General features: G+C 33.2%; 1 protein-coding gene across 6 annotated transcripts; it reads right to left on the minus strand.

Annotated features, from left to right (window-relative positions):
- Nucleotides 1–27,785, minus strand: AP5M1 (adaptor related protein complex 5 subunit mu 1). 6 transcript variants are annotated; one of them, XM_039866521.1, is made up of 9 exons: nt 27,363–27,785; nt 22,732–23,377; nt 18,502–18,729; nt 16,999–17,138; nt 15,927–16,012; nt 15,715–15,833; nt 12,785–12,881; nt 10,510–10,588; nt 1–31 (listed from the first exon to the last, which is right to left on the minus strand). In XM_039866521.1, exons 1-9 carry the CDS (start codon nt 27,434–27,436, stop codon nt 16–18), a joined length of 1,485 nt encoding a protein of 494 aa, XP_039722455.1. In that variant the 5' UTR covers nt 27,437–27,785; the 3' UTR covers nt 1–15. The 6 variants fall into 6 exon arrangements, 5 of the variants coding, with proteins under 5 accessions (XP_039722455.1, XP_039722453.1, XP_039722458.1 ...); XM_039866519.1 differs by lacking the exon at nt 1–31 and adding an exon at nt 5,121–8,388; XM_039866524.1 differs by lacking the exon at nt 1–31 and adding an exon at nt 5,121–8,388 and having other exon boundaries at nt 27,463–27,774.
- Between the last annotated feature and the right edge of the window lie 24 nt (nt 27,786–27,809).

Here is a 27,809-nt window from a genome sequence, read left to right on the forward strand (position 1 = left end):
GGAGTTTTCTGAGGGTCAGAGAGGCTCAGCCCTGGGGAAGACGAAGGAATATGCCCTCTGTTATTAGAAAACTGCAGCTGCAGCTTTAAGTACTTTACTCAATAAAGCCAATTTTGGCAAAAGAGCTGGTAGAATAAAACAAAACAAAATGTCCTTTTTCTATGAGAAGAGAACAAATCATTTTCAGCTTTTTATCATTATTAAGACTTAAGATTCTTTGGTCCGAAACTTCAGATTTCTAGGAAGCTGTTTGACTACTTAAATAGTGTTATATTAAATCAATAAATCAAGCAATCTGACATTTAAAACTATGTTGTCAAATAAATCAATATTTTTCTATTATTTTTAGAAAAAATATTTCAAGAAAATTCAAGAGATAACAGCTGGTACTTAAAGCATTTCTATATCTTTCAGATTGTAAATTCAGGGAAAGCAAGCACTTAATCTTTACATTTCTTCCTAGAGCCTATACAGTATGTTGCATAATAAACATGTCAGAATATTCTGAATGTGTTCATTTCCTTACTGGACATCAAAACTCAGGTTTAATCAGTGGTTTATCTTATGAAGAAATGATTTCTACTTGTAGCAAATAGTTATGAATGATGCAGACCATATCTTGAATATAAAGAAAAGCTTTACAGAAGTTAATTGAGCTCCATTAATAGTTTGTGGGTTATTAATGCATTTGTTCAATGTTCCTGTGGATGAATTTTATTTTTGTTCAATCCCACTTTTGGCAGAATATCACTATTTTTTTCAAACCTTGTACGAATTATGAGTAAATGTCTTTCTATGAATAATGAATTGTTAAACTTTAGTAAACTTTTATAAAAGGCTTACATCCACTCAATTCTACAGCCATTTTATTAGCTCCCAGGACCCATTCAAGCAACAAAGTAGGCATTTCTGCGATATAATATACAGCTAAACATTCAAAACCAAGCTGAAAGGGATAATTCATATAATTTTAATAACCTGAAGGCATAACTGTCTAATTATAGACAGAACATGAAAAGACCATTCTTGAACTTTGATGTAAAAGAGAATGAATATTGGTTGAATACCAAAACTTGGTATCATTCAATACTCACAATAACCCTATGAAGCTAGAAGTAAAATGAAGACCAGAGAGGTTAAGTAATTTTTCCTGAGCCACCTAGCTCATAAATAGCAGAGCTGGGATTTGAAACAAGGCCTGTATGACTTCAAAGGCTGTGTATTTCCTTTATACCACTCTGCCTATGGTTAATGGAGTCTCCCATATTATAATGGAAATGTTCAAAATAGTCACTTAAAATTCTTGGACACTGGTAACTTGTTTTATCAGTATATGAGAATCACTGAAAGCTGTGGCTTATAGAGTGAGGGGAGTCATATCAGGTCATATTATACCAACCAAAGTCAGGATTGACTCTGGTGAATAGTGGGGAGCTCACAAAGCCATTGTAGAGTGAGTTCCAGAAGGGAATTTCTAAGATGGGAGTGCCAGATGCTTTAAGGTTCACTGAAGCATAACTGCAAAGAATGTGTCCTATGACAGACAGCAACTGCAGGCCTCAGCTGTTGCTAGACTGACAGACTGAACCAAAGCTATGCACAGTGTGTCTGAAGAGCAGTGTCATAAATAGTGACAAATTCTCTGAATAGTGCCAGAGATATCACAGGGTTGAAATCACCTGTGCTGAATGTGGACTGAACCACTGTTTGCACCATAGACTTTTTATACACACATGCAAAACAATCACTCAAACATCATTGATTTGTTTTAGGTGGGAGAACAACCCTCTTTCTCATGTATTTAACATTTTGCTACTTTACTGAATCGAGACTAAGCTGCTTTTGTGTTTCTGGTGGCATTGGGAATACAAAGTTGCGAAGATGAACGTCATTGTCCTCAAAAAGTTAAAAATGTCGGTGTAGGAGGTAGGGGGAAAGATTTGCAAACATGAAACCAATGCTCTAGAACTTGTATTTTTCATTTTATACACACGTATGTGCACATATATACATATTCAACTGAAACAAGGCTAAGAATGTGTTCTGAAGTAGAAGTTCCATATGTGAACTATCTTAAACAAAAATTTAGCTTATCAATTGACTCAGTATAATACATATTAGCATATTAATAGAGTATATGACAATTCTTTACATGCTTTCCTCATAATCCTATTTATATATACTTCATATTTTCTTCATTCATAATGCAGAGGAAAATCTCATACTCACACATGTAAACATGCACTCAAAGTGAGCAAGGAAGAGAGTTAGAAGGGGGAGACAGTTGGGAGTGTATGTTTAGTATGTAGGAGTGCTTTCACATTTGTGTGTATAATAGGCTAGAAATTAATTACTTTCCTTAGGAATTTATATTTATTTACATATCCAAAGTTTAAACATTTGGAAGCAAAAAATATTCCCTTGCATACATATTCTTACCATATTAGATGTTCAGGTTTCTGGGATTCTGCTTGTCAGATAGACCTACAGAGATAGATGTTGCCCTTCTTTCTTTTGGCTAGTGAACTTTAACCATCACCTCTTTGGACAATTTCTGTATTAACAATGTAGTCTCTCATATTATAATACTAATAAATTGCTGGAGTTATACCATTCAAAATCAGGTACTATTTTTTGTCTTTTTGTTTAGTTCTGGAGTGGCATATAATAGCACAATAAAAGTTTAATATCAATGATGAGTTTTTATTGACAAATTAAGCTCTCCGTGTCAACTAGATTACTCAGCAGTTTCTAATTCCAAATTATACCTTATGTTTAATTGTTTAGGCCCTTAATATTAAATGGCACTTACTATTTTAACATATATAAGGGAAATACATATTATGGGCATGAAGCTGCTAATATTCTCATTAGTTAGAAAGTCTTCTTGCTACTATTAGTTAGCAAGCTATAAGCATTACTAACCACTTCTGGTTACTTCTTAGCAAAAGGAGAGTGAAAGTCTTAGCATTTGCTTTATTTTATATTAAAAACAAATTTTTTTTTTTAGATTATGAACAAAGATTGACGTTCCTTAGGAAAATGTCAAATATTCATTACGTATATCTGTATATAGTCAATCGTAACTTTTAAATAATGTTATCAATTCTTTTTGGACTTTAATAAATGCATGCTGCTCTGTAAATTATAGAAATGATAAATAATAAAATATCTAGCTAAGAGGTTCTCAAGGGCCTATAGCATGGGCTAATAATCTTTGCTAACTGTGACAGGTAAGATTTTTTAGGCTGAAATGTGGAAGATGGACAACTTATCCTATTGGTGAAACTAATAAAAGTTCTTCAAAAATTAGTTAATCCATAAGCAAGTACTGAATACTGAATTGTATTCAATAACACCTGATAAGAGACCAAGAAAATATGGTATTTTAATTCCTGTTAAATACTATGCTTCCCCCACTTCTAAAATATAAAGGTGATTTTAATTGTCCATTTCAGACAGGTGAAAGCTAAAGTTCCTTCTGAATTTTTAATTATGGACTTTCCCCTTATTTTACTAGTACATGTAACACTTATTAAATTTTTAATGACACATTGGCATGCCTGTTTTCAATTGTTTTGTCTATTCTCAATTTAGTTTTTATGTAGTTCAAGATAATGATAGCTCACAAAAGCTCTCAATTATCAAGTTATTTCTCAAATGAATATATTATATATTTAATTACAAACTCACCAGTAATTTCACAATTATTATTTTTTGTTTGATTTTTAGCTTATTTCTTATATGTTGTAGTTTCTAGGATGAAAGTTACATAAAGCACTTGGGAATAATTGTAAGTTATATTCAAGCAAATGAGTCTTTTTTATGGGATACATTTCCTAGAGACAAAAATCTTTAAGAAAGTGTTAAGTCTGATACTTAAATATTTTGAAGATAGTTCAGAAACAAGTTATTTTTCTATAATGTATAAATGACTTTTTATTATCACTCATGCACTGTAATAGTAGGGAGAACAGCAGGTTGAAGATGCAAATATTCTTTGAACACTTCAATAAACACAATGTAAACATTCACTTTAATAATGTTTCCTTTGTTAATGCAAAACAGTGCATTTTTCCCTTGCCTCTGGCTGAGTAGCAACAGCAGAGTGCTGAAAGAATTTTTCAACTGCAATTTGCTTGTTCTAATTTACTTTTTCAAGGTTGATGATCAGGATCATTATGTTGCTTGCAAAAAAAATCTATTTCTAGTAATTTGATCTAGTCACTCCTCTTGTTCTCATCATATTTAGTCCCCCTGGAAGCTTTAAGTGAATCAGAAGTGCTGCTGGTGCTCCAGTTCCATAATTTTATATGCAGAAAGTGAACTCTGATATCCTTTAGAAACTAATCTGTTATATCCATTGAGAAATATGGGTACATTGAAATGAGTGACTCAGATGTAAAACCTTTGCCTTTTGCTCTTCAAATAGAAATACTCTTTTTAGTCAGTTGACCTATGCAACAATACCAAAGCATTATTTGTTCAATCCTAATTTTGTTTAAATTCTAAGACTTGTTTTATAGCTTGAACATAATCATCATTCATCAACATGATCAAGAAATAAAACTCTTATGCAATTTAAAAATTTTACAAGATGCATATTGAAAAAGGCTTATTTCAAATGTATAACATTCTAAAAATGTTATGGGAAATAAGTTATTCTCCACACCTTCAATACATTTCAAAATAGATGTTTTCCTTATCTCCTTTCTCTGAGAGACTGTGTATTAATTCTAATGTGTACAATTGCAACTGTTAAAGAGCCCCAGCTAAGTGTTTTGAATTCAATGGTATTACATTCTTTACACTAAACACAACTATAAAACAGGCAAGAAAAAGAAACTCTTCCTCCAATTGCTGGCAAATTAACAAAGTTAACATCATAAATAAAATAGATCACATTTACGCTGGTTATGCTTCTAAAAGGGAAGTCACGGGGTTTAAAAATAAAATAATTAATTATCTCTTTATAACCTGCAGAGGGCACTCAAGTACCTTGAAGGAAAAAGTAAAAATTTTACGAGATAAAAATTTTCATTTTTATTATTAGAAATGTGTTATCTAAACCAATTTTTAACATAAACTATCACTTAAAAAGACATCTGATAGAAACACAGTTTGACTTTTAAATGTTTAATAGGTTACCAAATACACAAATTTTCACATGTCCTACTGGAAAAACAACTCAACAGGTGGTTTCCATTCCAGGGCATCCGTCAATCTGTAAATGCTGTACATCATACATTACCATCACATTGCCAACAATCAGGCAGATTAGCCATGGCCTTAGAGAAATCAACCTGGACCTCAGAGTAACCTGCTTACAAGACAGTAAACTAGTAATACAGATAAGGCCTTGAATTGCTCCATGCTATATATGGACAATATTATTATATCCATAAAAGTTGATGAAAAAAATTAGAAGCTAGTTGAAAGGCTTCAGCTCATAAGAATATTAATCATTTTGTAAAAGTGATCTTATGAGTTCTTTGGAAATTTTCATTTTAATGAACCTCTTCATTACTATTAACTAATATTGTATTTGGGGGGAAGATATTCGAATATTTGACTTTATTCTTCTTCCTCTGACATGATACTAAATATTTCATGGAGAAATCCACTAAGTCACACTCACTAACATATATACACTACATAAATATACACACATTTTATATAAATTCTTTCTCTGATGGCATATTTCAAAATATATTGCAACATTTTATTAACTAAATATTTACTGAATAGAGTAGTGAATTGTTAACAATACCAGTTTCTTAGCAACATAGGCAGGGAATCCTGCCTTTCACCTTATATTTTCTCTGAACCTCAATTTTACTGTGGTTAAGTAACTTGCTATCAAAAGATATATGCAAACAAGTTACTAAATTGAAACTAGAGAGACTGGTTTGGTACCATGGTAAGTTAGACATGCACTTGAGTTATTGTTTCAATTTAGAAATTAGGTCACAAAATGTTTGAGCCAAAAAAACGTATAATTATGTAAATACACAGCTTATATTACAAACTGCTACTGGAATGAACAATTATAAAACATTTAAAAATGCTTTGTCTATAATGATTTAACTTAAAAACAAATTTTGTTACAAAGCAGTTTCTTAAGGATCTTGAAACGTATGTGAGAAATATATCCCCCCAAATTTGATATTTTAAAAGATAAATATTGACATTGATATTGATGTTTTTAAAATTGAATTTTTTTGAGAAACCTAGCATAAAACATATCTTAAAAATTTATTCTCATTGTGCAAAATTCCATAGAATATTTCAAAGTTTAAAGCTGTAGAAGAGGTATCCAGTTAAATGAAAAAAAAAAAAAGAGAGAAAAAACAGCAAACAATACTGTGAAAATGGTTATTTTGAGATTGTAATTACTTAGAAAGTATTTTTTTAATGGCTTCATTTACCTTTATGAAATATCTTCATTCTGAAAATAAATGCAATTATTCTTATGATGGGAACATAACAAGTCCTTTTCCTCAAGAAAAGATGAAGTCAACAAATAAATCTTTGAAATCAGAAGTCTTGAGTAATTGTGTATTGTGTTCTCCCTAACTGGATTTCTTTACCACATAGCATGACATTTTTTTTAATGGGGGGTTGGGGTGGGGGAGGAAGAAACCATGCAGTTTAATCAAATAGAAGCATCTTCTTAACCTAAGTTGGTAGCCACCACTTTGATTTTCAGGTTATCTCAGGGCCAATAAGTATATACTCTATATACTACATGAAACAAAACTAGACCAAATACTTAGAATGTAGTCTTTTTGTTTCTTCTTCCTTCAAAGCCTGTTTCCTAAAATCATTGTTAAGCAAAGCAAAAAGAAATGTTTGTTCTATTACGTAAGAAATAAACTTCATTTGGTATTCAATTGACTTTCTAACTTAACAGACAGGACTTTACATCTTCAAATACTGAAAATAAATTGCATTCTTGGCCCTTGCTTTAAAAGGTTAGAGAGAATAAACGCACACCCTGGTAGTGTTCTAGTGATCTCCCTAATCTCAGTTGCACTTTGTCAGAACGAGGTAACTGGTAGTTAAGTGAAATACCCTAGATCAAAGGGGGATTAATCACCAACTGAATCCTTGCTGAATAAACCTGTCATTCAAGAAAATTATTTCCACTGAACTTAGCAGAGGATTGAAGGTATTTGCATAACAGGGACCAACGTACTTCAGCCAGGTTAAAAGGTTCAGAATTCATCCCATGTTTAGCTTTTTGCCTCCTTTTCCTTTCACCAGCCTGGTACAATGGTTTCTAATCTGATAATACAGCTAACTATCTAAATGATGTCAGAACAGGAAAGTATTGCAAAGTTTGGATGAGGGATGGATCAATTTCACTTTCAGTAACTCCTAAATCTGATTTGTTGGAATTTAAGATGTAATCCTAAAAAAGTCCCTTAAACCTGAGGACTGTTTATTAACATCCCTTTTCTGACCTTTGTCTTAGAAACCACCATTCTGCTGTGGCAGCCGTCCCCGTCCCCGAAGAGGCTCTAGATGAAAACTCGACCTACCTACCTCCTAGGGGTGGTGCAGGAGTTTATGAATATCTATAAAAAGTAGTCTGAAATACTATAAAAATAAATTTTAAAAAATTTAGTTATTATGTAGAAAATTGTGCTTTGAAAGATCTTAAATCATACAAAATCAATAATTTTAACTAATTAGAAATACTGAATTGGTGTAAAAAAGTTAAATTTTGAGACAGACTAATGTTTAGGCAAAAAAATTTTTTGAACAAATAATCCTCCAAGGTTATTTAATTCAAACTTGACATTTGAATACATTATTTATAAAGTAAAAAATGCCCACTACTGTTAAGGTATTACCTTACACTGTAAGGGTATTTGCTGGCTTTAAAAAGTTTTAAAAATATTGTTTAGTAAAAATTGAAGAAAAGAAAAGTTTTACCAAAATCATGGACCATCTTTTCTGGAGTATGTTTCCAGAAACTTAATGTGTTTTGTATCTTTTGGGTCTACTGAAGAATAATTACCCATATGATAGACATCAGATTTCATAATCATATTTTGGCACCAAAAGAGAATTTAATTTAGCAATTTTGCATCTAGAGTAGGTCTGATAGTATCCAAATCTTTAACTGGAAGTAGGTGCACATATTCACTGCAAACGCAAAGCATCTTTCAAGTTAAAAAAATGCAAAGAATAGTTATCAAAGAAAATGAATAAAATCCATAGTGAGATAATTTTTTAGAAAATGATTGAAGTTTTAACCCAAGAAAGAACTCTTATAGTGTCTTATAGCTTAGAATAAGAACATGTCAATCACGATTAAGCTTCTGGAATCGGAATCCCTTTGAAATGCAGCTGTTTCTTCTTTAATTGTGGCAGCGGACTCTGAAGAAAAGAAAGGTCCAGCCTTAAAGATGAGTAAGGAATACAAAATAGCTCAGGATTAGTTGTGGAGTTCAAAGGTCGCTAATTACACTAAGGAGTTCCCAGACACAGGGAAAACATTAAACAGGTCACCTACCAAACGGGAAACAGACTTTGTCTTCAGAAATTATCCTGAAGTGACAGGTTTCTAGACAAAATCAAAAGCATCACAGTGTGTCCAGCTGATCTCAACAGGATGAAAACATGAGTTGATTTTAGTTCTGTAGTGTTATGTTAGAATAAAACGGCAATAGATGGCATCACGTTGCCCTACACTTTTCCAGTATTCCTAGATTTTCCTTAGGTTTCTAGAAATGTCAAGTCAAAGATTCACTGGTTTCTCTGATTGCCTATAAAGTTTTCCTTTGGGGATCATTATACTGAGTCTTTGCCTACTCACTAGATAAATGCCTCTTGCTTACGTTAGTGTGCTTTGCTAAACATTATACAATCGAGATGTCCAAACGGTTTCATTAATTTTAATGTCAGTTAAATGTTAAGCTTTCCTTGAGTTTAAGGAAGATCAAAAGCTTAAGGGAAATAGTTTTTTTATTTTTTCAAAAGGAAAGTTTTTTACTATGATTAGGCTAGAATAATAAGTTAAAGTCCTGGTCAGGCAATTATTCTATTTCCTTTATTATTTGGGATAATTCTGAACAGAGAACATTGTGCCACGAAAATGCCTTGCAGAAAAAGAGTTTGTAATGAGTAGAACTGATCTTAATTAAAATATCATATTTCAAATCCTAAATTTATATGCAATATTCTTTCAAACTATCACAGCTCTCTTCGAAAGACTTAGCAGCTTTTTCTCAACTTTTCTTTAGGAGACTCATTAAAAAATAAAAACCAAGATATAGTTTGATTGAATATTAATCTGTAATGTATTTTTTATAATACTTCTACTTCTGTTCTGTAAAAATAAATGATATGGATTAAGTTTTGAGGATCTTGAGATTTCATCTTTTCATGAAGGGTCACTTAAAATCCAACTTGACAGTGAACTGGTTTGAAAGCAGAATGAGACATACAATTGTAAAGACAGGTAAAGAGAATAAAGACTATGACAAGATGGTTCCTGAGAAAACCAAAAGAATGCTCACAAGAAAGTGAGAGTGACAAATTTAAAGAAAATATGCTACATGAGATTAAGATTGAAATATGCTACTAAAATAAAATTAAATGATACTCTCCACAGAATGGCTTTTGAATTTTTATCTGAATTCATTCATTAGTGAATTTTAATATAATAGAACATGAAAAAAACATCATACCCACATTTATCTTTAAAAATTTGGCTGCGGACATTGTGATCACAAAACATGCTCGTCTTCTGAAGTTATCCCACCCCTCTTAGCATTCTTGCTGACACCCTAAGCAAAATGTTATTGTAGCAGATTAATAAGTTTACAAGAAAAGTTACTCTAGAACAGAGATAAACACCTTAAGTAGAATTATGCAGATTCCTTATTAGTCAATAGGATAGCTCTGTTTAAGAACAGGTTACTATTTAAACAATTTTCCTTTGTTTTCACTGGCTTTTTTTCCAAGAGATTTACAGTTGTTCTAATGTGGTCTCTGGTATTCTGAAACAACACAATGTACTAGGAACTTAGAACTCAGGTTTGGAAGAGTAAGTAGTTTTTTTGCACATCATCTACAATCCATCAGGAGTGGCTGCCTGCAGCTCTGTACTGAAGAGGAGCCTGAGCCTGTATCCAGGAAGGCTCAGAGAAAGAGAGAGGGCTATGATAGATTAGCCAGGTCTGCCACAGGCACAGGAAGGAATATGTGTGGCAAGATGACTCAAGACTAGTCTAAAATAAGCCTAAAGTGACTCACTCACTACTGTTTTATGCTCTGAATAGTACTTGAGTAAAATCAAAGGATAACGAAATTGGAGACATCAGTTTTTAAAATATTTTTTCAAACTGTGTTAGACTAAAAACATCAAACAAGAGTGTTTTTATAATTAAATCATTCAATAATTTTTTCACACATAAGTACTATGCACACATACTAAGATTATGATTTAAGATATGCTACTATTGTATAAATCATGTTTAAATGTGAAATAATTACAGTAATAATGATCCATATGTTACTGGAGCAGGAGCTTTAGAATTCCAGATGTAATAGTCAGAAGAAATTAGTTTCCGATCTGAAAAAAAAAAAATGATAAGACTGTATCATCTTGACAAAAATTCAATAAGACAGCCAAGTCATGATATTTAAAATTGTGGAACAATAATTTTTTCAAGGCAGGCAATATTTTGAAATATTCATTTTACTTTGACTTTTGGCTTGTAACTCTTACTTGAAAAATATGGGTTTATTAAATATTTAAATAACCCATCTTTAAGCTTATTTATGCCACGTTTATGCCAATATCCCTCACTTATGCCAAATTTTTTTTGCCTAATTATTTTTCTCACATTTTCCCTAAATTTTGTTTCTTGTGGACCATTACTTCAACTACAACTACAATATAAAAACATTTTTTATTGTTTTCTCTCTAGTAACCTCTTTGCAATGGTCCTGATTCTGATCTTGTTATTCTCTATTCATTCAAAGTTTCAGAGACAGAAATAAACAGCCAACTTCCTAATAATGTTTTTAAAAGATTGCTTCAATAGTTTCTGATAGTTCTGATCAAATTTAAGCTTTTTGTCTTAATAGCTTTGTAGCTTTGGACAAATGATAATCTCTTTGAAGTTTTCTGATATGTAAAATTGAGATAATGCTCATTTGGAACTAGTCACATGTGAATTCTTATTATTACATACATCACTAAATATTCAGTTCTGCCTTTTCTACCATTCTTCTTCATGCCCTTCTTCATAATGAAAAGGATATAGGTAGGATATATTATCTTATCTTTTTTATTTTATTGCTTTCAGTTTGGAAACTTAGTAACCTTGAGAGGCAACATAGCATATTGGTTAAGTGGCCAGGCCCCAGAGCCAGACTACTTGGGTTTGATTCTCAGTTCTGCCATTTATTAATTATGGGACCGTAATCTCTCTGTTCTGTCAGCATCTATCTACATCTGTAAAATGGAGATAACAACACTTGACAGGGTGCTGTGAGGATTAATGAGTTAACACACATAAAATACTTAGAACTGTGCTTGGCACATAGTAAGCAATAAATGTTAGCTATTATTATTTAAATTGACATTTTATGTTCGGTATCCTATAGATAAAACCTAAAATATTGGTTTGTTTACATTTAGACAAAACCATTGGTTTGTCCAAACTGATGTAATTACGTTATGCCTTAATAAAAAAAATGCATTATGAATACTATCCCATATATATGCATTTCTTTAAAAAACGACCAAAAAACAATGTAGCAGAAAATACAGGGAAAGCCTACAGATGTAAAGAATATGGTTTATTATACTACAAAGAATTTATTACCGCTCTTTACAAGTAATTACTTAGAATTCTGTAGTTCTGAGTTCTATAATTGTTTTGAAACTTTCAAGTAAAAAGTCCTGTCCTATCTTTCCTATTTTAAGGACACTAATCTTTAAGAAATTCTTACCTAAATATAATAGTTTATTCTCCTTAATTCGAGGCAAGAGTTCTACTTATGTTTAGCTAACTCTACCTCATTCTAGCTACTTTTCTGTTCTATGCTACGTGTATGCATTTGATCTAAATTAAATAATTTTTAATTCATTTACAAATTGCTTTTTGTCTCCCTATATTTCATGTACACTATATACATATTCTTTTTATAACCAACAAACACACCAAAGGCAGGAAACCTTCTTTCTATTGCTTTCCTATTAGTAAAATAGAGAGAGTACTAAGTAATGTTCATTGACTACAACATTTGCTAGAAATACTTAAAATTTTAAAAAATCATATTTAAAATCTATTGAATCCATACTACATGCTAAGCGACATGCTAAGTACTTGGTTGATATAATTTTATTTAAACTTCATAACAATCCTGATGTAAATAATACTATAATTTCCATTTTATAGATGAGGAAATTAAAACTTTGAGGTCTCTAATTTGCCTAAAATTACAGATAATGAATTGTCTGAGCCAGACTCAAATCTTTTGTCAAAGCGCCTGTGAACAGCCTCTTAATAAAAGTAAACATTATAAACAGAACACAAATACAACTTTATTCTAAAGCCCACCTCTATGTCAATCCCTGCTCATTCATACAATTTAATAAACAAGATACAATTTTACACAAAGAATAGATTCAGGCCAGAATTTTTATAATTGGGATTATTCTCAGATCTCTTTCTGTTACACTTTAATTTTACTTTATGTAATAACTGTGTGACACCATTTTCATTCCCTCAAGTTGGTTTGAATCTGTGCAACTTACATGTACTTATTTTTGGTTTTCCTGATGTAAAAACTTGAACTGAATGTTGATCCGCATAACACCCAGTAAGGGTGTAATCTAAGATCCTAAAATGAAGCTAGAAAAAAAGAAATGTACCAAATTAAGGTGATTCTTTGGTAAAAATAATAGTCTCACTTTTTTCCTCAACATAGTTTTAGGAATTTAATTCACACAGTTTAAAAAATTAAAATCACAAACATTAAACCTGAATATTGTGTGTATGCATGTAGATGTGTACATATACATGTACCATTTCCCTTTTGCATTAGGGCTGTTTCTTTGCGAGTTTGCCATTATTATATGCTTAACACATACCAGACACTTCACTAATATGAACTCTAATCCATACTGCAAGGTATCCCTATTTTCCAAACAGAGACAGAAGCAATTAGCATCCCAACATGTAAGTAGCAGAGCTGGCAGCTGTAACTCAGATATGACTGACTACAAAAGCTGATGCTCTTTCCCCTATCGTGTTTGGTGTTCTGATATTTTCTTCTATCTCTAAGGCTTTGTGATTGTGATGTTTCAGATCATAATTCTTCTATAGGCAGAAATGTATGCATCACTTATTAAAACACAAGAATGCAATTACTAAAACCGAAATGCCAGTTTATTCTGGTGTTTAGAAGGAATGAGATGATCTACTTTAATTTTCCACAAAACTGAAATTCAACTTTAACAGAACTAAGCTTAGAAATCACCCTATCTCTCACCTATAAAACCTTTCTAAAATATAATCCATTGTTTCTGGGATTTAATTGATAATGTGGCATCATCAGTATAAATGCCAATTATTATGTTGTACTATAGTAGACAGGAACGTCAGTACCTGCTCTGAAGGCATGGTACTGAGTGCCTCTGAGTCAGAATAATATTCACTTTAACTATGAAAGGTCTGTATCTTACAGAGCTCCAGTCTCCTTTTGCTGTGGTTCTCTTCATCTTTGCTGCTAAAAGCTCCTGATTTTGCAGCATCTCGATACCTTTTCTATATATTTTTTTCTTCCATCTCCCTTCCCTGCTAATTTTTCCCTGTTTCCTAACTTTCTCCTTTTGATTGCCAAACTGATGATCATTTGCAAGGAATGTAATTTTCAGATCTTTGCAATTTTTTTCTTGTTGCAATTCAAATTACCTCGAATAGTAAAGGGCTCTTGCTTGCTTTTTTGGTGTAACTGCTTGCTTATCTAGATGCTGGAAGTTACATAAAGGATGATTTCCACACAACTAAATATTATAAAAATAAATCTAGTGAGTGAACACAAATATGTGGTACATGCTTTTGACTAAACTATAACTGGTTAAGTGCTAGAAATGAATAGAAAAATCATAATCTCTACTACTGAAAGACATACAGTGTACTAACATCCCACATTTTTTTTCTGAAAAACATCTGGAAGTAGAAATTTTTATAATAATCCTTGAAACAAATCTTGTGGACATTGTTGAAGCCAAGACAGAAGAAGTGAATATCGCTAGTATACTTCTGACTTCACTACCATTTCCCCTAATTGCTTTTATGGATAGATTTTGATCTTTTTTCTTTAATTTGATACCATCTTATTTAGGATTTCTTGCTACCTTTTTGATCGCTCCTTCAATTTCCTTCATTGGTTCTTCTGAATCTTCCTCCTTATTTTCTCTTATCTTTTCCTGATTATTCATTTCCACTGACTCAACTATTTCTTCTCCATGGATAACCCATAAATCCTATACATAGTTGAGCTCTCTCTTCAGAATCAAGCTCCGGGTTTTTAGCTACCTACTGGACACTTATATTGGGATGTTATATTACCAGCAACATAAGTGATATGAAGCCCACTCCCTCCTTTCTCCATATCAATAATTTTTTCTAAGTATATCAATCCATTCGGCAATTATTTATGTGCTAGGTACTAGACTAGATGTTGGTAGTAAAACAATGAATGAGACTCACATGGTCTGCCCTCTTGGGGCTTCCAGTCTGGTTTAAGTTATATATATATTTTTAATAACACCATCTTTGACTTAAAAACTATTTCTTGTCTTTATATTTAATTAGTGACCAAGGCTTTATCTTTATTACAACTCTTATAGCATTCTCTTCCTTTTATTCCCTTCGTTTCTCTTTTTGTGACACTATACTAGCTCATTATCTTTAACTTATTACCTTTCATCTGGAATTCTAATATAGCTAAAATACTTTCTTTGTCTCTAGTTTTTTAACTCATCTTCCTCACATTCATTCTAGACCGAACTTCATAAAGTATTGCTTTCTGAAAGACCACTCCCGTACCCCAAAAAAGTGTAACATTTTGTAACAAAGGAATAAAAGTGAGATTCAAACAATCTAAAATCCACACTTAGATCACTTATCCAGCCTTATGTGTTACTATTTCCAGTACTGATTCCTAAGCATGCCTTGCTATCTGTCACTCCTTTAAATTATCTCTTTACCTATGCAAATGTTAGTCACTCTTCAAAGCTTCATAGTTATGTTTATCTGGGCCTCAGAGTTTTGCTTAAACTCCACTTCTACTGCAACACTTTCCTTGAAACACCAAAAGCAGTTAGCATTGATTAATTATTGACACTGATCATTGAAAGATCCCTAGAGAGCAAGGACTACATCATACATATTTTTATATACAAATCTCAAATGTGATAACTAGAGCTGGGTAGAACTAGATTAAGTTGAAGTGTTTAGGCTGTACTTAACAGTTTCATTTTCAATATTTGTAAGTATTAAGTGAAATAGAAAGTGACTAATACTAAAAAAGAATCTCACAAAAATTTTAAAAAAACTTTGCATAGACATAATAGAACTTAAAAAAATGGCTAGAAAACATTAAAAAGTCGATTAGATATATGCAATTTAGAAACAATAGAAATGTTTCTAATGTAGTGAGCCATACAAACATATTTACCTTTAAGTATGCTGTACCTCCAATGCAAATGTGGTCAAATGGCTCCTTCTCATGGCTCTTGGCTCCAAAAGTTATAGTTCCAGAAAGACTGATTTCCATTGATTTGGGGAACTTCTGTCCTAAAAACACAAATACACCAATCAAATATTCTAAATTAAGTAGATCCTACAGCAAATGAAAGAAAAATAATTAATAAACAAAACCTGGCTCACCAATATTCCAGATCAATAAGCTTTTCTCTCGAAATACTTCGAGCTGGCCAAAACTAACTTTGTATTCCACATGTGTGATTGGACCTCTTTACAAAAGAAAAGGACACAACAAAGAGAAGTAATGAGGACAGATATAACAGTTTTAAGAAATTTAAGTAAATCTTGCTACTGTTACTTAATACAAGGACAGCATAAAAACATATCTATATTCAAGTTTGTAGAACAGAGAATAAGTAACAAACATTATGTCTCGAAAAACACCAGAAACATAATAGATATTTTTGGTGACGATCTACATTTCATTATTAATTCTAAAGACAACTATAAACTTACATAGAATGTATTAACACAATGGACTGACATAACATTAAAACTATGATTTTACTACATATTTAGATATCCTACGAATAGAACGCTGTAGAACAAATTTAAAAGAATTGATGAGGAAGTACAGTTGACCCTTGAACGACACAGGTCTCTACATAGTTCAAACCCGTGTCGTTCAAAGGTCAACTTTATCAGTCCAGTTCATAGATGTGAAAGGCCAACTGTAGTTAGGTTTTTGCGGAGCCAAAAGTTATATGTGGATTTTCTTCTTTTAAATTAAAAAAAATTTTTTGTGTGTGTGTGACACTGGTTAACAAAATCCAGTAAATTTCAGGTTGTACTATATGTGGATTTTCAACTGCGCAGGGTTCGGTGGCCCAAATCCAGAGTTGTTCAGGATCAACTGAAATCTTATGATATAAATGGCTTAATCCACCAGGTAGTTGATTATTGGGCTTGACTTGTATGTAGAATACAGAGAAACTGTTAGAAATAAAGCCAGGAGTGAAATAACCCCCTAGGAAGCTACACTGGCTTAAGTTTATATTTACTAGCAAGTTTTACCAGCGAAATAAAGACATGTTTAAAGGTAAAGAGATTATTTTTATGACTATGTTTTGGCTCAGAATCAGCATTCATTTGAATAACATAAAAATAAGGTAAAAAATACAAGTAATTTATTATAGGGCAGGGGATATGTACTAAGGAAGGCAGAAATCATGGCGTCATGTTATTTTATTCTTACCTATTATAAAAAGGTATATGAGCCTCACAGAATTCAAAATTATTTTTCACACTTTCATGAAGTTTTAAATTAATTGTTATTTTTAGTTGTATTTCTTCCTCTTTCATTTGATAAAAGCCCAAAATTGGTGGGACAGGAACCTAGAAACAAACATAAACAAATTTTTACATAATTCTCAGGTTAATGGGTCTAAAATAACAATGGTGATTGAGAAAAAAGGCTTGTAAGAATATAGTCATTATATACAGATATGTCTTTAATGACTAATAGATTACTCCAAGTTGTTTCGATAATAGATAATGGAGCTACATTTGTTCTACAGGCAAAGATTCTTCCATCTCTTTTTGTTTTCAGAGAAGAAAAAGGCGTGCAATACATTCTTTTTCCTACTCTTGCTCATCCAGGTTCCCTTCCTCCAGGTTTTCCATGATCTGCAGTATAAGATGTGCACTAGACATATTGATCACTGACACCTGCCCATAGTTCCTGCTGCCCCATTTGTATCTTGTGACATCCCCACTTCCTAGCTCAGCACTAGCTTACTAAATTGGTTATTGATAGCTGATTGAAGCGGGGACAATCTGTAGGCTGAGGTGAGCTAATCACTCTTTCAGGTACATGTGAAGTCAGAAATAGGAAGGACCTACTTACACAGTATAGGTCCTAGAGCTGTAGGTCACATGCAAGCACAGAAAGCCAGTTAGAAGAGGAGTATGAGAAGCAGAGATGAGACAGTGTAGACCTTGAGTACAGAGTGATTTTAATTTTAGTCTTCTGGTTCTAGTTACAGTACATCTTGGGTCTAATTTCTTATCCTTGTATGACAATAAGATTGCCTCTTACACTCTCAAAATAAATTCCGTTTACTTAAGCTAGCTTGAGTAGGTTTTCCTAAACTACCGATTCACAATTAGGACAAGAGACAAATGGTATAGCAGAAAAGATGTTGGGTTTTGGAGTCTGGAAAATTTAGGCTGAAATCTCGGCTCTGCTACTTATCAGTTATATGACCTTGTGCAAGTCATTTAACTTCTCTGAGACTCTCTTCATTTGTAAAATGGGGCTAATAGTACCAACCTTATGGGTGTTAAAAGTACTAGACAAAAAATATATAAAGTGCCTAGGACAATGTCTGACACCATAGTTATTCAATAAGCAACAGCTATTAATTTATATATTTGTAAGCACAGTTGCCTGGGATTATAGGTATTTTTACACGCTCATGACTAAATATTACCAGGATTTATCCTATACCATGGACTCCTTATCAGGGAACATTAAAAAAATCCCATAACTTTGAAAACTAGTCAATGCTGTTTCAGACTCCAGAGATAAGAGGCATCCTATTCAAAGAGCTGAATCTTCATCTTCATTCATCAATTATTGCCTGATAAATAACTCAAGAAAAGTTCTCGTTTGGACCAAATATATGAATGATTCGCTTAAAATAGAATTCTTAAGTATGAAAATTAGCTAACTCTCAATTTCTCCAAGGTTGTTTACCTGGGAAGTGTAGTAGCATAAGTTGAATGACTCTAACGGTGGAGTGAATGGAAATTTATAAGGTCCACTAAATGCAGAATCATCCACTGCATCAACGCTACTAGAAGTCAGAATGGCAGAGTCAAGAGAAGTCACACAAGGATGAACTAGAATATCTTGAAGTGGAGATCCATTGGTGGGAAGACTCAAGCTGATGGTAACATTTGGCATGATTCCTTCTAAATCACACTGCAATACAAACAGAAACAGATCTTAGCAAGATCTTAGAAGCATATATCTTAAGGCTTTTCTGAAATTATGAGTTATTTTCCACAACTTAACTCACTTTTCTCTCACTGTATTATTCTCTTTACTTTCTGTGTTCTGGTTAATAGTTCTATCATGCTCTCAGATACTTCCTAGAGCTCTCTGCTTATACCTAAAACTTATAGAAAGCTATTTTAAATCCACTGACTTCTCTCCATTCTCATTGCAAACACACTGGTACAGGACCTTACAATTTGTCACAGATTTGTTTTCCTCTAAACAATCCATCCTCCATTGATGCTGAGCTATGTTAATGAAACATAATTCTAATTATATTGTATCCATGCTCAAGATCTTTCAGTAGTTTCCTCTTGGTACTGTATTAATTTTAAAGTCTTTCATTGTTGGGCTCGTACCTACCTCTTTAACCATTTTCTACCTGGTAACTAAATGCTGTCGACATTGGATTCTTGAATTTCCCTGAGTAAATCATAATGTCTTATGTACCCCTCCATGCTTTTATATGTGCTATTCCCTTCAGCTACAATCTTTCTCTTTGTAACCTTAGCTTATTCGAGACTTTGTGTGGGGCCCTATGTTCAAAAATTGTTACCTCTACAGCCTACTTCTGCCATGTAGAGAAGCCCAGGATATTCTTTCCTATGTGGTCTGGGTTAGTTTGCCAATGAGAGGTACTCAAGATAGACATGGAAGGTAGAAGGAAAAGGAAAGCCAGTATTCTTGGAAGGTCGTGGAAGCCAGAACTGACAGCTTCACGAACCTCTACTGAGCTCCTGCTAAAGCTGTGGTGGCCAGATGCAGCATTATCACAGACCTTTCCATGAATTACTGCTTTAAGGCTGTAACAGATTGACATGGCAGCTTCTTAGAGTTCTCTGTGAACCCTGGCTTCTCTATCTCCTTCCAGTGTCCAGACTGAAGTCATTTAGTCACTGTTTCTGAAATGCTGCAGCTAGAGGATCACACTTTTATTCTCTCGGCTCTTCTTAAAATTGAGTAAGCCCTAATTCCTATATTAAACACACTTATTCCCATAAATCTTACAGTGGCTTCTTTTGCACCCAACCAGACTGATATACCTTATTCATATGTATGTGGGTAGTCGAATTCTTCCTTTTACCACAACTAACTTGACGTTTACCTCTATTAACTCTCCAGTTAATACTAGTCAATTGAGCCACGTACAGCTTATTGATATGTTTTTTTTGGCTAGATCACTAATTTAAAAATTAGTGAAACTCAGCAAGTATAATGCTTAGCTCCAAATGCAAGCAGTTAGTTCCAACATCATATACACAGTCTGTCTCATACAATAACTATTCACCCCTATAGGTATTTGCCTCTGCCTGTTTCTCTCTTGATAATGTAAGTTCTTTGAAAGCAAGAACTGTTATATTTTTCTTCATCTCTCTAGTGCCTAACACATTGCTAGGCACAAGAGACACTCCAAAAATGTTTGCTGAATGGATATCTTTTTCTAATTATGGACCTACCTTTGTTTTCCATTCTAATATGAAATGTTTCACGTCTTTCTTTTATCTACTGCCTGACATATGTGTCAATTCAAGAATATATGTGCTTCATAATGTAAGCACTTAAGAGCAGACAGGCATTATGAACAATGTCATATAAAATTAGTGCCTTTTCATGAGTTACAATAATGTCAATTACATTTGAAAATAAAAATGCCAAATAATCTTATTATAAAATTTAAAAATATTTTAGTGTTTCAACTTCTAAACCATCTGCTACTTCATTCTTTATACGTGAACTAGCAAGAACAAAAGTAGTTTTGTTTTTTGACAGATATTTATGGAGGTAAGAAAATAAGCAAATATTAATAGCAAATACTATAGAATTTCAAAATATTCGGTTTATACTTAGTGGCTTCTAACATACTCAAAAGGATTAGAAAATTGCAATCATTATGAAAATCAAGAATAAATTACCCGCTTCCTAGGCATTTAAAGTACCATATCACCAGTCATTCACTATAGAATGAGAACATCCATTCTAGAAGAAATCTATGCACTACCCTTTAAACCAATCTAGTATATGTAAATCTGGTTAACAAGGAATTATAAAAACGGAAGGGGCTTAGGAACTTACCTATTTTAAATATGACAAAGGATTAAAAAAAAGATGTGACTTTTCCAAAGACTCAGAGAATTAGTGGTGGAGTGGGGACTAAAACTTCAGTCCATTTAGCTTTCAGTTTACCAGGTTTTCTACTAGGACTAAGATAAAATGAAGGTAATTATTTCCATTTACAATAGGCTTCACGATAAAACTCCTTTAAAATACTAAGCTCCTAAAATACTTAAAAAGTGTTTGGCTAACAGTTATATTATTTACAAACAAGTTTAAAGAAACATTTAGCATGTGAGTGAAGATACACACCCATTGTTTTTATTTTTAAAAGAAAGTTTTTTGATGAAATTTTCCATCATAATAATTTGTATTAGACTAGGAACAGGATTCAATCCAAAATTCCCATATGTCATAAACGAGGGTCAACCTAACAATAAACTGAGACATTTATACCATGATACTAATTAGTAGTAAATCATATATAACATATTCCCTACTTATTGTCACAGAATGAAAAAAACCCAGAAATAGCGAATTTTCCTACTTTTATCTTACGGAACTTATAAGAAAGAGAATTCAACTACTTTAAAGACTTATGAATAATATAATCCATTAACATCTCAATTTTGGAGCTATGTACAATAATTATTTCTAATAAAGTTAATAACTGAAATGTATTTTTGATCATGATGGACGTGAGTTTAAAACAGACACACCAACTCTTAGGTTACTTTAAAGTTAAAAAGGAAAGAAAAGATCCAATTTGTTTGCCAGGACTGTTACAATTCTCTGTTCTTGAAATCTATTTTTATCTACAGGATTTGTACTTAGCTACTAATCACTAAGTTTGATATATAAAAAGTTTATATTCATAAGTGTAGAGAAAAAGATACCAGAAAAATAAAGGTATCTGAGAATATTAATATGCATTTGTAGAACTTGTACTTGGAGAGTTTTTATTTTCGATCATTATTTAACATGGCACTGATCACTGCTAACTATATTGTTATTTCTATTGTCTTTTCCCATTTTCTAACTTAAACCAGAGAATCCTATATTAATCTACTGACTTGTTTAAACAAAACAAAAGCCCTTCAAAATGGTTTTAGATATTAAGTTAGAGATTTGTCAATTCATCCTCCTCTCAAAAAAAAAAGGAAAATACGTATGGTGGTTTTAAAACACTTTCACAAATTCTTTGACATTACTTTTAAAGGTGAAGCCTAATTCCAGATCTCTTGAATGTGGACCAGACTTAGTGACCTGCTTCTAGAGAAAATGGTAGAAGTGATGCTATCTGAACTCTTTAGTCTTGGTTATAAAAAGAACAGCTTTTACCTGTACTTTGTGTCTGTCTTTGTTTCTCTAATCATTTCGTCTATAGGAAATCAGTCACCAGTTGTGAGGACATTAAGTATCTCATGTTAAGAAGTCCACATGAAAGAACTAAGGCCTCCTACCGTTAACCAGCCATGTGAGTAAGCCACCTTGCAAGTAGATCTTCCAGCCCCAATCAAACCTTCAGTTGACTACTATTGCTCTGGCTGAAATCTTGACTGTGAACTCATGAGAGACTGCACACTAGAAGTTCCAGCTAAGCTGTTCTTGAAGTCGTGACCCACAGAAACTATGAGGATAATAAATGTTCATTGTTGGGATAATGAAGCAATTCATTACGCAGCAATACATAACTAATACAATTTGTAAGGAATGCAAAAAGGTAACATACAAACTTTCACATGAATCTTAACATCTGATGACTGCTGTTTATGATAAAAATCAAAATGTCATATAATACAAAATAAAAGTTAACAAGTTTTCCTTTTCATAGTTAAATGTTATGATAATACAAATACCTGAGAAAAAGCTCACCTTGCAAGTGACAGCTCCAACAACTTGCCAAGTATCTGCTATATCCTGTTTATCATATTGCATGGATTTTACCTTTTCAGTAATAGAAATAGAAACCTGTGGTTTTCCTTTGTATGTTCCAGCTTTCCAGGCTGGCTGTTTTTGTGGATGAGTCACAGAAGCAAAATTAATATTATCCAATGAATGCTGTAAGTTGGCATCTAACAAAGTTCCAAATGGACAAGCCTGTAAAAGCAAGTCAGGCAATTGGCTCAATTTTGTATTTAGCTCAGTGTCATTTTTTTGACCTGAGTAAAGAAAATCCTGTATCCCAAAAAGAAGTTCGAAGCCTTGTGAAACTGCACTAATGCTAATTAATGGTGGACGAGGGGATAAAGTCTGTTCAACTAGTGGAACACAAGCATATACTATGCCATTCTTCAGAAAAGCAACAACTGGCCAGAGTTCTTCACCTCCAACTGGAAGTCCATAAACAGATGTTTTATTGATGCGTGAACAGCTATCACGACTCTCCATGAAGTCCTTATCTTCATCCAATAATCTGAGTTCAAACAGTAATGATTTAAGAAAGGGACCATCTTCAGGGATAGACACATAACTTGCTCCATTGAAGACTCTGGCTCGTTTTTCAACAGTTGGATATCGTCTGCATTATGGAAACAAAAACATTATAAATGATTCATTCAAATAAAAATAGAAGAATCTAAAAACAAACAAAAAGAACCCCTCAAAACACAAGGCAAACAGAAATAACAATAAAAAACACATTAACAGATACATACACACACTCGCGAAAACCACAAGCAAAAAAATATCACATGTTAAGTTCTGACTATAGTGACTGTTGATACTTGGTATTATCTCAAATGATAAAGTATCATTTCCTAGTACTAAAAAATAATTCAATTTAGTTAATTTTTAAAATAGGTAGAGCACATGGTTTTAATTCAAAACCCTAGTCTCTTGGCTGCTCAGATTCACACTTGGTAGGCAAGAAGTATATACCTGAACACATTTTAGACACCTATAAGAATTTTTTTATGATGCCATCTGGTAGAGTAGGATCGAAAGAAGTGGTTAATTTAATCCTCTCCAATTTTGAATTCACTAGTTGAGATGATACAATTGTAAAAAGAAATGTTCTATTCTACTCAACCCATAGAGAATAACAGGTACACTGAGTCTTCTTGCCAACTCCTACAAAAATACATCCTGGAATATATTATAAAGTAATGAAAATAATAAAATTTGAATAATCTTTAATGGTTTGCATGCTCTGGACTGAATGGTAAGTTATTCATTCATCCCTTTTTTGGTGGGAGAACAGAAGATGCTTTTGCTCAGTTATAGAAATGAGAGATTACATTTTCCTAGTTCAAAAAATATGTACTTTCTCTATTACTTACCTCTCTAGTGGAGACTTCAAAAGTCCATAACAAAGTCATCTATTGGCTATTAACTTCTGTGTAAATCATCTAATTTCCCCAAGTCTATTTTCTTATTTGTAAAATAAAAAGGTGGCTAGAGAACACACCAGTAATTCTTATCAAGGATCAAAAACACACCTGACCAAAATAATTTTTTTCACTAATACTACTAATAAAATGTTGACGATTACTAACAAACTTAAAAATGAAAAATAATAATGTATTCAAAGTTATCGATATATTAGTGCATCTCAATCATTCAATTCACATTCTGATGCATTGTCTTGATTGAGAAGGGGAAAGAATTAGCTAGCACTCCTGTAATAAACTAGTAGGTGAATGCCATTTCTTTCTGAGTCTCTGGATAAGAATAGTTGAGAACTTTGGACTAAACTCTAGTACAGTGCTTATCTACCAGTTATCTCGAGGATGATTAGAATTCTTGTTAAGTGCAAGAATCTCATGATTCAATGTAAAGATAAGAAATTAATCTTGGACCTTTCATAATGCTTCAATATGTGCTCAATAAACATTTTTGTTAGATGACTCAATCTGCCATCCAGACTTATTCTAGGTCTTTTCTGCACTAGGATTCAAACCTAAACGGTCCTACAACTATGAGGTACAATACCAACCTCAGCCAGACTTAATCTGATACTATTACTACCTATCTAGCAAATCTTTAAAACAGAATCTAAACCAAGTTAGATATAGAGAAGATCATTTGCTTTCTAAAATTAAATCAAGGCCATTATCTTTTGGCATATACGTGACTAAGATACCAGTGCATACCACCAGCCCCAAGAGGTCAAAAAACTGAAAATAATAAAACTTAACACTACAGAATTGGTGAATTGGTAAATTATTTGAACCCAACTTGCTGCCTCAATGGAGATGCTGAAATATCCACCCAAACATATCTGAAATTTTCTTCTGAAATATTCTGAGTACAGTGGGGAAAAAATTCTGAAAACAAGCATGACTTCTTCAAGGAGCTTTTTAAAAGCAGGAAAAAAAATCTTACCTCTATGGGATACTAAGATAAGCTACAATGCCACAGAGATATACATACAGTATGGTATTGGTACAAGAACAGACAAAGTGATAGAACTGAGGCAGGCCAATGTTTATATGGGAAACATAATAAACTATCGATAGCCCAACAAATCAATTAAGAAAATACATATAGTTTGGAAGATGATGTTAGAAAACTGGCCCACGGTATAGAGAAAAACAAAATGAGATTCCTTCATTAACAGCACATCCAAAGATGGACTACAGAAGAAGACTTAAATATAACAGATAAAATGATAAAGAGAAGATAATGTAGGAAGATATCTTTAGGAAATAAGAGTAGGGAAAGACTTCAACAAATCTCCCAAAGTATTAACTACTTTGCTTGCAATAGAATTAGTGATTTCTGTTTAACCAAGGGCAACACAAAGTTGATTGACAATGATAAATTAAGAGAAAACATTTGTGATAGCTGAAAATGACATAGGACTAATATTGAGAATACATAGTAAACGCTGGCAAATTAACGGGAAAAAACCCAGCAACTCTCAAAGAAAAGATGAATAAAGGATATGTACAGGCAATTTACAGAAGAGGAAATCCTAAGGGCTAAATATCACTGCTACATGGAGAAAAGCAATGAAAATAAAGATACTGTACCGGCAAAAAACTCTTGCTCACTGCTGCTGAATGTGTAGACTGGTGAAAGTATTCCTTGGAGCTAATTATTAAGTAATATTTAGTCAAAATCAGCATAGGATCGTCTGAGAATATCTACAGCAGTAGCGAACTCAGCAAGAGTTCGAGGCAATCCGGAATATCATCACTGGGACAGGTAAAATGTGGAGGATGTAAATCATGAAGTACTACAGAGTAAGAAGTAATGGCCTTGATCTGCACTGATCAATATAGTAGGCACTAGCCATATGCGGCTATTTAAACTTAAACGAAATTGAGTTCCTCAGGTACAATAGACACATTTCAAAAGCTCAACAGCTACATGTGGCTAGTGACAGCATAAATTTAGAACATTCTCCACGTCCATCAATGCAGAAAATTTTATTGAACAGTGCTGCTCTATAGGAACACGAAGTAACATGAAAGTTCCTTAAAAATATTGCTGACAAATCTGACAAGAAAAGGGAATGAAGACTATAGCATAATTATGTAATTTGAAAAATGCATACACAAACACATGAATACAGGATAGCAACAAAAATATGAGTTACCTGTGAGGTGGGAGAGAATGGCAGATATAAAGATACTCGAAGGAATATATAAGTAAAACTTGGTCTACCATGGTATACCAATGAGGCTTATGAAACATACTAAAGAATATTATTAACCTCCTTACTTGAGGTACAACAACAAATGTAAGTCATGTATCCTGGAGGAAAATGGTAAACTCCAACTCTGATGCCCTCATCAACTTTAGGTTGCAAAGAGTGAATTTTTCACATGCATATCGCCAACCACTTTTCATTTAAAATCACATTTATCTCTATCTGCCTCAACCTCAATTCAGAGCTACGCTACTTCACCACTGAGCTTAAATCAGGGAAGAATTTGTTGGCAAGAACTGTCAATAGCCACTGAGAATAAAAGGTGAAAGAGTCCCCAAATGCCACCCACATTTACAATTAGCGATTGTATCTTGATAAAATGTGGCAAATTCTAAAACTGGAACCAGGTCAGCTTATATATACCATCTAAGAAAAAGTGAATACAATTTAATTTTGTACTTTAAAAATCTTTCTTCAGCAATTAGGAAACGATCTGAAATTTCCTACTAATGAAACATAAAATGAAAATAACGTTGATACTGCTCAGCACGGATTTTCCAGAAGAATGAATTAAAAATGTCCTTGAATGATTTTTATTAATGAAAGAAAAAATTTAAACATGTGTAGTGCTCAATAAATTTCTTTTTCATCATCTCCATATCAATCGTAAGTAGGTGGAGTTAATTTTAAGATACAGTAATACTAATACTGTACTGGAAAACACATGAAACTTAGTATGTGCCAGGCACAGACTCATTTTATTCTCACAACACTATGAGGTAGTATTGTTAAATTTTCATTAAACAGATGAAACAAAGGTTAAGTAACTCGCCCAAGGTGGCAGACCAGGGATACTTTGCATCACAAAGCTAGGCTACATCATCCACCCCTCTGACTCATCATTTACCTGGAGAATCTGACGGTGCCACAAAGTGGGGTCCCCGGTTCGTGGCTTATTAGCCACACTGCCCGCAGGGCCATGATACGCCGCTAACGCAAGAGCTCACCTCTGAGGCCGCCAACAAGGAAGAGCGCAGACCGGCTTTCTCAGACGGACTCTTAGAAGCCCCGAGGCTCACTCATCCTTAGCCACTTCTGCGCCACCACAAACAGGTCGGGCTCAGAGTCCCTCCTGGCCAACACATATCACAAAAAGTTCTGTGCATCCGCATCTAAAATCTCTAGAAACTTATTTATCCCCAGCAGCCCTAATATTTGCTTCCTTTAAATTCCACTTCCGGGATGGTGGCCCGCAAGGATCACAGTTCCTCACTCGCCCGAGCGACGAGCCTCTCAGCGGTTCACCGGCTGCTGGCTTCGCCCGTCGGCCCCTCCCGACAGCCAACCCGGCGCG

The sequence above is a fragment of the Pteropus medius genome, unplaced genomic scaffold (assembly GCF_902729225.1).
Source record: "Pteropus medius unplaced genomic scaffold, Ma_sr-lr_union100, whole genome shotgun sequence".
In the NCBI taxonomy this organism is placed as follows: Eukaryota; Metazoa; Chordata; class Mammalia; order Chiroptera; family Pteropodidae; genus Pteropus; species Pteropus medius.